The 13899-nt window shown below is 44.7% G+C and overlaps 1 protein-coding gene across 1 annotated transcript in view; it reads right to left on the reverse strand.

Annotated features, from left to right (window-relative positions):
• Positions 1-395: 395 nt before the first annotated feature.
• The window catches only part of LOC135806015 (interleukin enhancer-binding factor 2-like), a 22715-nt gene continuing 9211 nt past the window's right edge, over positions 396-13899 (reverse strand). The window contains exons 7-16 of the mRNA XM_065320146.1: positions 13844-13899; positions 11169-11216; positions 10473-10562; positions 9575-9653; positions 8021-8108; positions 7157-7218; positions 3394-3463; positions 2974-3093; positions 1521-1539; positions 396-1233 (exon numbers count right to left, since the gene is read on the reverse strand). The exon at positions 13844-13899 is cut by the window's right edge and continues 4 nt beyond it. Coding sequence (XP_065176218.1) covers positions 1145-1233; positions 1521-1539; positions 2974-3093; positions 3394-3463; positions 7157-7218; positions 8021-8108; positions 9575-9653; positions 10473-10562; positions 11169-11216; positions 13844-13899 — 721 coding nt within the window. The 3' untranslated portion in view covers positions 396-1144. The remainder of the gene's footprint in view (positions 1234-1520; positions 1540-2973; positions 3094-3393; positions 3464-7156; positions 7219-8020; positions 8109-9574; positions 9654-10472; positions 10563-11168; positions 11217-13843) is intronic.

Consider the following 13899-nt stretch of genomic DNA (forward strand, 5'->3'; position numbering starts at 1 on the left):
TCTATGCAATCCTGGTTATGATGTAAGCTTTTATAGAAAGCAGTGCTGTTTTCTTTGTTCCTAGTGGTTGTCTGTCGTCCAAAGGGCCCAAAATTACCTGGACATGTACTCCCGGCAGGTTATAATTGAAGAGAGTACGAAGCGCAATTGTCCAAACTTAAAAGCCCCATACATGTCATAAGTGCAACAAAATGCTTATCCATGTGCGAACCATGTCCGGGCTATGAATACCAGAGAACAACTCGGAACAGAGGAAACAGCACATCATGGTGGCTAGCGACATTCAGTGCAACGCCCAGGGTGGTGCAGCTGCCCGTGGAGACCTGGAACTGCCATTATATCCATGAAGTGGGATTCACCCTTCCCGCCACAACTTGATGAGCTTTTGTCACTGATTGAGAAGACAAGACACTTCAACTTCAAGTAGTAGATACTAGTAGAAAGCATCTATACTGCCATGGTCTCAACAATGCCGAGACAGAGAAGAAAACACTTTTGTGCACTGCAATTAAAAACGTTACCATTAGAAAATGTCAATGAGATTTCCATGACCACCATGCCAGTCTTGGTCCTCAAATAATATGGAGTGGACAGAAGGCAAGTGGGAATGTCTAATGCATACATGGGTTCTGAGTGAGCTACTCTCCATACCTAACGAGACTCATGAAACAAAGGAAGGGAATAAAGCTACAGACAAGAGTAGCAGGTGTAGTAAAAACATAATGTACTCGTATGCAATAAAGCTAGAGTGTAAAACAAAACAAAAGCCAGCTACAAAACCATCCCCCAGCACCGGAAACTAAAATATGTACGCATACTGAACGGCAAGAGTGGGTACGTAGGTAAGTCAAGCACTAATATGAAACAACAGCAAATCAAGAGCGAGTCAGCAAAAGTAAGGCAGCAAAGGTACCATGACGTGAAGCATACCAGCTGCATAAGAAAACAGCACAAGCACGAAGGGCACATCACCCGAGATCAGCACGGAGCAAGAGCGGCACATGTTTCATGTTCCATTGGAGAATCAGAAGAAAAGAATCACCAGACGGGGAGCTGGTCTTTGTCAGGGAACTGGTTGGTAGATAACAGGATCAGAGAGAGTCATCATGCTAGGCACTGCTGGTTTACAAGTGATTCATGTATGTCATGTCGTTGCCTTGTCTGCAGTTTGCTCAAATACACAGATGGATGGGTTGACAATAATACCACCACAGTTCATTGTTGATTCAAAATCTGGACAGGAAAATACAACAGTGGACACAGAGCAATACGAAATGGAACATTATACATCAGCTGCAGCTTTTCAACATGTGAGGCTCAGCGTCACTTGTGTGAGTGTGTGTGTGGGGGGGGGGACACAACAGAAGAGTTTGTAACAGAGAAGTTCTGCAGCACATCAAATACCTTACAATACTCAAGCCACAGTTTTGAGCAGGCCTACACCGAAGGCATAGCCTGCCTACCCAAAGGCACGAAAAGGTACAAATACTATTCACAATCTGGTGGGCTACCTTACTTACCCACACTACATTCAGGATTCTGCAGTAACAAAGAAAGGAGAAACGAGGCAAACAAAAATATCCAAAGAGAATCAGCAATGCGCGTACTGCAAAGTACCACAGTACACAAGCAGGCTTCAAAGTACAACAAGTAGCCTAAAGTCACTGGTAAGCGCCCGCCTTGTTGTTTACGGAATTTCTATCCTAGTACATGTAGCTGGAAAGGATGCTACGCTATCTCTGCATACATGTCTATGATACGCTATCTCTGCATACATGTCTATGCTACGCTATCTCTGCATACATGTCTATGCTACGCTATCTCTGCATACATGTCTATGCTACGCTATCTCTGCATACATGTCTATGCTACGCTATCTCTGCATACATGTCTTGCCACTAGACCAGCAGCCAGTGGAAGATGTGTTCAACTATACAGACATCGTATGAATTTAGGCATGGTGTGCGCTTGCTAGTGACTTTATGGTACATGGACGGCAAGCATGTAGGTGTCCATGGATTTTGACAGAATATGTGTAGTGGAACGCATGTGCATGCATCATCAGGAATTCTAGAATTGGCAGAAAGTATGGTACTCGTACTCTCCCAATGACAACACTACAAAGTCTAGCAATGAAACACTACAAAACTCAACACCTTGATCCGGGTCGTCAAAAGGCCCTCCTAACATCACAAGCAAACAACCATCATCATGCCAATGTACACTGTGTATCTGCCATGCAGGACAAACAACCACAGTCAAGACCAGGATAGGATAATACTATCTCTAAGATACCAAACCGTAGCCTATGGTGTGTGTGCGCGCGCGCGTGTGTGCGCGCGTGTGTTAAATGCGCAACTCGCCTTACTTATTGCGTTCATATCTTTCTTGTCTCCCCGGAAGCTAGGGGTGAAACGATTAGTTCGAATATTCGAGTATTCGTTCGAAAATCTCAAACGAGCGAGTATTCGAAATTTTGCACTCGATTGTTTTTTTTGTTTTTTTTTAGTACTGGCATTCTATTTTTCAAAAACTTCTGTTGTACTGCTCATCGACTGGTATGCACGCATTATTCGTGCCTTTGAGTCAGTATTTTATGACTTGGACGATGCGATCACCACGGCAAGTATTTTTAAACGTTATTTTGTTTTGAGATAATGAAAGTACTGGTGAAAATCGTTACTTTACACTCTGTACAAGACGTTGGCGACTTTTGTTCTATGTTCACAGATAATTTCTTCCGAATTAGTCGAGAACTCACAAATCTAGCGCTTTTGAATTTCGATAAAATACTCGAAATAATCGGATGCTCGATCGAATATTATGAATGAGTGATCGGTTGGTCAAAATAGATACTCGTTTCACCCCTAACAGCAATACATTTCAATACTATCTTTATTAGGAAGACCCATAGGCCGGTTGCCTATCAAGGGGTTCACCGCGTTGAAGGAGAAGACGTGCACGAGTACTCACCAGAGCTAGGATCTCACGCAGCGCTCCATGAGACAGTAACCTGAGCAGGGTCTGAGCTGCACAGCATAGCTCCTCCTGGCGAGAGAAACCTAACGCTCGATGTACATTCACCGACGGTTTCTGGATGCGATACAGATGCAAGACAATGTCAGAGAGCCAGTAAACAAATTCATGTAAGTACTTTTCTACTCCGTGTGAACGTACTGTACAGGATGCGACCAGCGACCAGACTTCACACCGCCAGTGACACTGCAATGTAGTCATTCCTGAATTTCAACTGCCACAACTGCACTACCAACATTCGGCTGAGTGCATTCGGAATGAGGCAGTTACATGTACACACAAAGCATACAATACGCCATGGGCGAGGGAATGCTAGTACTGGTATAAAGGCAGGTGCCGAGTTGACCTGGTACATACCTCACAGGGATCCATTACACCAATGTTGTCGACCAAGAAGAGACCGGCAGAGAGCGAATGCAGCAGTCGCCTGTGCAGAGCAAACACACACGCACAGTGTACACGCACGCACATACACACACACACACACATGTCCATGATTATAGCAGCTATTATGGGTCATAAAGCAGTGCATCTGACCCCACAACATGATAATAGAAGGGTGTAGAAATAAGCTATCGAGTGCATTCAAAAGCAGTTCAAAGATACCACCGTAGAAAACTGACAAAAGAAACAAAAAAATGTTTAATTAATACTTAACCCTTATCCGACCGGCCAGTCAAAAATCGACGACTATCCGTCGATGACTTTAACAAGCTGTAACTCACTTATTTTTGATCGAATCTGCACCATTTTGGTCTCAAAAGAAGCTGGAAAGACCCACCATTCATTGCCAAAGACCGGAGCGTCTTAGCATCTTTCAAAGAGAAGTTATAGGTCTCTGAGTGAGGTCTGTTTTCACACCGCGTACGAAACAAGTTTTCAAATGGTGTAACTTTGGCAATGATTATATTGCCCTCCTAAAACTTTGCCTGGATGCTTCCCTGATGGTATATTCAAAATGTGTCAGCATGAAAGTACAAAATTAGGACTACAAATGGTCCACATGTCGATGAGCCGTACTTCTCTTCAAAAAATGGAATTGGAGAAGGATTTTTGTTCCTCTTACAAATAAAGGCTAGAAACTGTTTCTAGAGAATTCCTCATCGCTCAAGCTTTCCAAAAAGCCCAAGTTTGCCAGTACCGTAAAGTACCGTTGATCCGCCCCCTCTCTAATTCCCGCCCCTGTCGATTTTCTCCTTGTGAAGCGACTTCGGCGTATACAACGAAATACGATGTTGAACCGACGCATGCACTGCTGTACACAATACTTGCCAATCCAGGATCAAAATGTGCACAATCCACCACATTGAGTCTGATCCTCTATGTTGTTGTACACCGTACTGCACTTGACAACCTTGATCTAATTCCCGCCCCCTGCTGAAAACCCAGCTGGGAAGCGACATGGCGTGGGGGCGGATCAACGGTACTTTACGGTATAACCCAAGGGAAACTAAATTTATCAACAAAATGAGTCGCGGCGTCTCGCTTGGACTGAGAATTTGTCCACTTTGACGGTCGGATAAGGGTTAATACTTAATAGACGTAACCAAGTAGGGTGCCCCACTGCCCAGAGATTGCTCAATGCCCAAAACAAGGCAGAGAATTCCACACCGTGTCCTCTTTATCACCACTAAAAATACTGCTGTTCTACAAAAAAAAAGAAAGATAGCTGCACTGTAAGGTGAGACAAAAAAAAGAGATTCCCGGGCCCTCCAGCACCAAAATCGAGCAGAATTCAATTTTTTTTGAACAGTTCATATACTACAAGTACATGCACAGCACTGATCGTGTGAGTAGATCTGTGACAGGGAGCCGCACAAACCCGGACTTGAACGACTCCGGGCCGTCGTTGGCCGAAATACAAAACTTTGTGCGGGTGAACCGCATAGCTGTTGTCTGTAAAAAATTAAAAAATTAAATTTACCCAAAAAATACTGGAAAAAAGAGTTCAGCATGCCATGCATACATACAAACGAAAAAGAAGTAAAAAAATTCATCCGCCTGCACCAATATCACATGAGTCCTGCCTGGGAATCTCGATTTTATTCCCGTAGCTATGCAGAAGACGTTACTTCAGTAACGTCTGGCGCTAGCCAGGGTCCACACAGCTTTAATTCCCGTAGCTATGCAGAAGACGTTACTTCAGTAACGTCTGGCGCTAGCCAGGGTCCACACAGCTTAAATTTGGTGTTTGTTTGTTTGTTTGTTTGTGTCACGCCTGGCGCTATCCCGTATCTGTACCGTACTGTACCGTACCAGCAAAGACAGCTGGCTACTATATGTTTGTTTGTTTGTGCCATCGACATGCCTGGCGCTATCCCCTACCTGTCCCGTACCATCAAGAGTACGGTACCATCAAGAGAATGAGTATATTTTTATTATATGCGAAGTGTATCGGGGGAATGCATTCAGTGCAGTAACATTTTGTGTGGATTTGTGTGCGAGGCCGAGAACCCACTAGCAGGCTGGCTGGTCCGCCTGTCGACCAGCCCGGGGATCGCATGTACGCTGATAGCATAATAATAATTATAACGTATCAGATTGAGTAATTATAACGTATATACAGTCATGTAGATCTATAGCAGGGAGTCATATTATGTAAACGACTCCCAGCTGTATGGGGAGATTTTCTGAAAAAAATACGAAGTAGGGAGACGAGTGAATGCAATCAGAAAATCTCCCCATACAGCAGGGAGTCATATTATGTAAACGACTCCCTGCGGTATGGGGAGATTTTCTGAAAGAAATACGAAGTAGGGAGACGAGTAAATGCAATCAGAATGGATGTTAGTTGCCGTCAGTATAATAATAAGAAGAAGAAGAACGCCCGTGATCGGCAGAGTCAGCGCCGGTCCCAAGAAACGTCAGGACAGACATCCCGTCGACTCCAGAACGCCCGTGATCGGCAGTCAGCGCCGGTCCCATAGCTATGCAGGAGGCGTTACTTGTACTTCAGTATCTCATTGAAACGTTTTTGCAATACAATGATGTAGCTAATCAAAGGAAAAAGCATTTACATCAGTTCTAACAACATGCACGATGAGCTAGGCAACAAAGCATAGCGCAGGGCCCTGAGCTTCCAAGCTCTCTCGTTTGGTATTTGTTTGTTTGTGTGTTTGTTTGTTTGTTTGTGTCACGCCTGGCGCTATCCGTATCTGACGGCAAAAAAGCATAGGATGTTATAAATTTTTCAATTCTCCTATTTTTTTCAGGCATGTCCTGGGATTCGAACCCGCACTATCGCCCTACATGCATTCCCCCATACACTTCGCATTCATACCCATTCTTCCAAGTTGCTTCACGTTATTATCTTGCGTTTGAAAGCCCTATTTGAATATTGCGGGCAGCTGTATGTGGCCAGCTGTGTTTGATGGTACGGTACGGTACGGGAGACGGTGTCGTATTACCCTCGATCGTACCTGTCCCGTACCTATCCCCTACCGTACCGTGCCATCAAAGACGGCTGGCCACAATGCATATTCAAATAGGGCTTTCAAATGCAAGATCACAATGTGAAACAACTTGGAAGAATGGGTATGAATGCGAAGTGTATGGGGAAATGCATGTAGGGCGATAGTGCGGGTTCGAATCCCAGGATATGCCTAAAAAAATATAGGAGAATTGAAAAATTTATAGCATCCTATGCTTTTTTGCCGTCAGATCACAATTTGAAACAACTTGGAAGAATTAGTATGTATGCGAAGTGTATCGGGGGATGCATGCAGGGCGCGCGATAGTGCGGGTTCGAATCCCAGGTTATGTCTTAAAAAAGAGAGGATTTTTTTAAAGAATTTATAACATCCCTATGCTTTTTTTGTCTAGGTCATCAAGGCAAAAAAGCATAGCGTAGGGCCCTGAGCTTCCAAGCTCTCTCGTTTTGGTCTCGCCTAAGATGCCGTCATTGTAGCAGACGGTGGCAGCAGCGGTGGTACCAATAACAATGGTGGTCCAATTCAAGTCCTTTTGATAAGCATCACGAGTGAGCTATATCTATGATTTGGTGTAAGTTGGTCATGTTGAAATCTGCGTAATTCCATATGAACATCTCCCGACACAAGACAAAAATCTTAAGTAACGAAAAAAGCCAGATTGGTCAACAACACTTGTGCCAGTGCCTCACCGGAAAGCCTGTGCGAGCTGCAAAGCATCACGCCGTCCGGGGAGCACTGCTGCTTTGTGTGCCTGTGCACCGCCGGGCAATGAGAAAGCAGAACAATAGCAGAAACACACAGCAAAATCTAGTGAGTACAGCAGTAGCAGCAGCAGCACTGTTGCCCACCATAGGGGTCTCTTGCAGCATTGATAACTTGCTGCACAGCACCTTAGAGTAATGTAGTGCATGCCCTTTTGTACATGTAGCAGATGTATGTCAAACTATCAGGCATACTCTACACATGATCGTGCAGCAGTGCACTATGAAAAGCATGAACACAACGCCACATGTGAAACACAAATACACAAGCTCGTACTTCACAAGTACATGTACACTCCACATTTCAACTAGTCGCGTGAGAGATTGTTAGGAATGCTCTGGGACAAGACTAGTGTCACACCATACAATGCTCTGACAATACACACATGCGCTAAGTCTAGACCTGAGGACCTGAGGCATCGGTACAGAGAACGCTAGAACATTAGAAAGGACACCAGAGAGTAATAGTGCCCTAGAGAGACGCAACGAGCTACTATAATACACTTTAAAACGATGTGGGCTTCGCTCCTGGACTAGCCATTTCAGTGGCCCTTGGGGCCAGGCTGATTTATACATGCTTGCATATGACAACGCTTGTCTGGGCCACGCTCAGGGTCAACAGGCCAAGTCGCAATCACGATCACTGATTGCATTGACCAGGGATCACTCAGAACCTTCGAATCTGGGGTCGAAATGCACATCGTTTCGGGTGCTATGATCTTGTGTTGTCTTCCTAGACACTACGACTCCCTGGCAAAGACCATCATCTAGGCTGTTCACATTACCACTTACCAGTAACGCTGCCATCCATGGAGTGAGATGCGTGAACCCATTCATTCGCTGCCGTAAATCATTCAGAAGACGAATTACCATGCGTGTGCTGTGAGAAAGATGCAAGAGAGGAAGAAAATACACGTAGATGCACAGTGATCCCAAGTGGATCAAGAAAATGTGCTGAGAAGAAGAATACATATACATGCATCATACTGAAGTACTTGATTTTACAGCCAGAGAAAGGAAAATCGTATGGCAGAGTGCAACGAAGTTTGTACGATGTAAGAATCTTAGTGTACTAAGGTCACACTTGGCAGGTTTTGTGTGGAGCTTGTGTCCGCTCGAAGGTACGGATTGACTGCAAAACGTGCTATACAGTCAACTTCGCTAATAACGACTGCGGATATAACGACAATTCGCGAATAACGACCGAATTTCCATGCCCAGAGCAAAGTCCCATCTAACTGTACACATTTTACTTCGGATATAAAGACTATCTGAATAACGACAATTCGCGTATAGCGACATGCTTTTAGTGCCCGAGGTCATATTCACTGCCCGAGGTCATATTCACTGCTTGAATAACGACTTTCTGGGCTTTTGACAGCTATTTCACGTACCTGTCAGTCAAGTACATGTACATGTACCTGTCATGCAGAAGTACCAGAACCTATGGTGATGGATATAAAGGCACACATGCAAGAAAATGCAGCCAAGGGGGGGGGGGGCTTTTTCTTCCTTTTTATGTTGGCTTCAAAATTGTTGGATTTACCAGCACACCTACATGTATATGTATACAATGTACATGTAGTTGTACATGATTGTACAGTAATCATCATACATGTACATGTCTCTGGCCCTGTAGATGGATCAAAAAGGCATACTTTTCAATTGATTTCCCTTGCATATTGAATTTTTAGTTCCTTTCAACTGCAATATGAAAATAAAGTACACATTGACATAGAGCAAGAAAAGAGCTTGATTTTGATATGCATGTCATACTATACAAAATATGGGTTCACATACATTCAAATGGGACTTCGGTTATAAGGACACTTCGCGAATAAGGACACTTTTCTGATGCCCCGCCGAATGTCGTTATTGGCGAAGTTGACTGTATGTGTACAAGGTTCATGTCGTATGACCTACAGACAGCAGACCACCTCCACAATACGACCACGAAAGGATGAGATGGTGGGGCGCTCTGGGGGTACTTTACGGTACAAGTATGAAAAAGCTACAGCAGCGGGAGAAGATAATGTTTTGTTTTGAAAGCGGCAAGAACACAAACCCGCGATGAAGTACAGTGCCCAGCACTTGCTTTGCACATGCTTTGTACGAAATGCGTCATGCATCCTGAAAAGGTGATGTCAAAACAAAACATTCGGTAGCAATTCCACCATGGACCAACCCAGCTACAGGGTTGCACACTCTCGTCTTGTTTGTGTACTCTTGATACAAGCATAGGAACACAAGCATCACAGAAGTAGATCCATAGGCATGCACATTCACAGTGACACGTACAGGCACGACTCGACCGTCCCTACTGTACATCAGCAATGATTGACCCACCTGGTATGCGTGATGTGCTCGTCGCACCATCTGGATCGCTCTATTTCCTTCAGCGAATCCTCAATGTCCTTAAGCGGTACTGCACACAGACAATGAACACCAGCCAGTAAGAGTACATGTACATCTAATGCAGGGGATTAGATCCTGTACATCCTACTCACAACAATACTTACTGAGCACAGCACCATTACTATAATACTAGCAGATGATATGACATATTAGATCACATAATTATTATCTGATGATTGCACTGCAGTATTGGCTGGTGCCGACGAAGTTAGGGTTCAGAGTTTAAGCCTAGGCCATTCTTATTTTTCAGATAGAAGTTTCTATGGCTGAGCCACCATGTACATACAGGCAACCTGTGCCTGGTAAAATTCTAGCCTGTTCGTTCTTCGGCACCCAACAGTACTGTAAGGGCCTGAAACTCTGCATCACAACACCATCACCTTGGGCCATTGTTTTATTGTGTGCCAGTACATACATGTAACTACAGTTATCCGTTATATGCATGTACAGGTATAACGTTACGCTGTTATTGTAGCATCGATCATCACAAGCCTGCAAAGCATATACCGGCAGTGCTGGGAGCATTGACATGCGATCGATCTGTTGACTACAACGCCGAGGTGAAGGAGTAGCTCGGGCAGCCGCCGGATCAATGTTTTGCCAAAAAAGTCTATATATAAACCAGACATCGGACTGGATAGGAGTTGAAATCTTGTTGCTGAAACACCGGTACGGTGTCAGTGCAGTATGCCACATGCACAGACTTAGATGCACACAGTAGTCGAAAGGGATCATGCGATTATGTTGTCAGCATTGTGAGAAGGCAGTTTGGTATGCAAGTTTCACACCAGCGCCCATGTGCAGCGAGTAGCAGTACTCAGGGGCCTACCTTGATCGGACTTGGCCCGTTCCAACCAGGATTCCGGTTGATACGCAGCTAAACATTGCACTGTTGACTGGCCACACGACAGGCTGAAACCTGTTGGAAGCAGGGAATGCAAACGTCCAAAGAAGTTGGAATAGTGCAGGATTGCTCAGCAATACTATGTACATTCACAGTGTATGTGCACTGGCAAATTGTACACTACATTGCAGCACAAACAAGTGCAAGAAAGTCCACGCACACACACACACACACACACACACGCACACATGCGCGCGCACACTGGAAAATAGGGTAAACTCAACAGTGTACAGTGCACATCATACAGTGTGACATGACACGGCACAAGCAAGGATAAGGTAAAGATAGAGGCAGCCAATAGTAAATCCTGGCCATAGGGACAGGAGGTGTTAGAGACCTGATTTTCCAATGAGCCCGGCAGAGTGAGGGCGGTGCTCATCTCTTCTCCCTCGCCACCTTTGCCTACCCAGCCAAAGTCAGATACCAGATCTCAAATGAGTCACCTTGGGTTGGAAACAATCTACGCTCAAACTAGGAATCAAACCCATAACCTTTTGTGTGGAAGGCCAGTGCTACAACCACTTTTCCCACCACACCCAAGAAAAGGACAATCAAATTTGTCGTGCATTACAATTCACCAGCCAGGACAAATACATCTATCCGAGCTGAATACAAACTTACTTGACTTGTCGACTTTCGCTGTCACAGTTGTGAACTTTGAGCTGCTTTCTGCAAGATACATAATTGCCCAAAAACACAAATCAGTGAAGACCTGGGAGAATGAAGTTTAAGACACCACTGCAGCTGTACTTATGGTTGATAAATATGGTGGTAAAGACACACCTGGCAATATGGCGGTAAACACACGCCTGCCCACACACGCTCTCCAGGCTGCAAAGTTTGTGTACCACCATATTGCCAGGTGTGTCTTTACCACCATATTAAAAATAATTTTATCAACCAGTGAAGACCTGGTGAAATTATAGTGGGTTATGAGAAGTAAAGCAAACTGTTCGTAATACTTGTTTGGACCCTAGTATTACAGAAGCTGTTGCAATCACTTGAAGAAGTTCCCAACCCCAGCTAACCAGTCTGCCTTCAAAGTTCAGCGTAACAGAGTACGAAACTTATCTCGATCTCTTCACCGTGACTATTTGGCATCTATACAGGCCAGCATGGCGTCAGGTAACCTTAACATGTACCAGTTTGTTCGTTCTCAGCGGAATCGTCAGCAGGATTGTGGCCTTCCTCACCTCATTGATGAAGACGGTCATTCAGTTTCTGGCAGTTTCGACAAGGCTACAGTCCTCAACCAGCAGTTTGCCTCTGTTGCTGTGCCGGATGATCCATCGCCATCACTTCCAGCTCTTCGTGCCCACAGTCAACTTCATGAAACATTTGTTCAGGTCATCACCACAACTGCGGATGTTAGAAAGGCTAAAGTCTCGCCGTAGTCCTGGCTTGGACACTATTACGAATGATGTCCTGAAGAAACTTGCCCCGCCGATATCGTACCCCCTCTGCCGTATTTTTAATGTGTCCTTCTCGACGGGTAAATTTCCAACAGCATGGAAACTCGCGAAGGTTGTTCCGGTTTACAAGAGCAAAGGCTCCAAGTCACAAGCCAGCAATTACCGTCCTATCTCCTTGTTGTCCTGTGTATCGAAACTATGTGAGCGATTATTCTTTGATAACCTCTATGCTCATGTGTCGCCGGCCCTTGCCCCAGTCCAATCTGGTTTTCGACGAGGAGACTCAACCACCATGCAGCTGACACGCCTTGTACAGGACATTGTGGCCCTTCGTCATGACCACCAACATATTGGTATGTGTTTTTTCGACCTTGCAAAGGCGTTGACACGGTATGGTTCCGTGGACTCCTAGCTAAATTATCTGCGATGTACAAGGTTTCTGGAGCGTCTCTGGCGTGGATTACGGACTACCTAACAGATAGAACGCAAGCAGTGTCAGTCGGAGGGGTACTCTCAGACCCACTGCCTGTGAAGTCGGGAGTTCCCCAGGGATCTATACTGGGGCCTCTACTATTCTTGTTGTATATAAACGATCTACCTGACTGCATAGATGGCTTGTCACTATTTGCTGATGACACAGCCCTCATTCAGTTTGACGCTGACAGTGCAAACCTGTGTACGAAGCTTCAGAATGGAATCAATGTTGTTCATAAATGGATGTTGTCATGGCATCTGAAACCCAATATCTTGAAGACAGAAATAGTCTTTCTCCCTCAACTAGACCACCCTCCCACATTTACCCTTCCCGGACTTGATTCGGCTATTAATATTGTAGATACGCACAGGCATTTGGGTGTTGTATTTGCAACAAAGTTAGCAAATCTGTAGGTTGCCTGATGTCTCACTGCTCCCACTTGTCCCCCGAATGTATTCGTCTCTTTTATAAATGCTACCTTCTTCCTATCTTTCTGTACGGCGCCACTGCTTGGCATTCCCTGCTTAGTAAATCTGCTGTACAGACACTAGAAATACATCATAAACGTGTGTTGAAAATTATTTTTCGTAAACCCTCTCTATTCCCCTCTACTGATCTATATAGTTTGGCCTCCACCAGCTCCATCTCTATCCTGTCGCAGAGACAGTCATGCGTTCTGGTCCATCGTATTAAACTGAACATTGTCCCTGAACATCTCAGCAAGCATAATTGGTTTACTTTCGCACGGGACACTCGCAATGGCATAGTACTTCCCAGAGCTTTGTCAACTATGTTTACCAAATCTCCTATCTTTTCTTCATATTCGTATTGGCTCAAGCTGCCCATGGAAATGAAGATAATATCCAATATTAGACAGTTCATAGACCATGTTAAATGTCATGCCACGTTGTAGGCTCGCTCGCCTCTTTTGCTAGCTTATCTCGCCGCTCTCCACCATGGTCAACATGATGAAAAATTTCACCCCACTGATGCATTCTTTTCTTCCGATTATCATATTCTTTCCTTCTTTCTTTCTTTTTCTTCTCTTGCCATGGCTGGCTAACGCCCCCTCCTTTGCATTGGCTTCTGCCATTGGATGGTGAAATAAAAAAATAGGAATAATAATAAATAAAATAAAATAGGAAGTTAAGAATGGCACAGTGCGTTGGAAAAACAGAACTCGCTCCACCACTTCACACTGCACTCTTGAGTCTTGACCAACCCACTCCACCCGCACATCACCATGGCTCAACCATAGCAAGGACAATTCAGATGTGATAACACAGTGAGATGGCAGTGATGTGCAAGTAGCGTGGGTCAGCCAAGAGAGCGCGGCGTGTAAAGTGCCGGAGCAAGCTAAAGTTATGCTTGTATTGCAATCACTATTCACACAATACGACGTAACGTACCTGCATAGTTTTTCTCCAAACCTTCTTTAACTCTGTTACAAATAGAAGTGAGGTCA

Source organism: Sycon ciliatum, chromosome 1 (assembly GCF_964019385.1).
Source record: "Sycon ciliatum chromosome 1, ocSycCili1.1, whole genome shotgun sequence".
Lineage (NCBI taxonomy): Eukaryota > Metazoa > Porifera > Calcarea > Leucosolenida > Sycettidae > Sycon > Sycon ciliatum.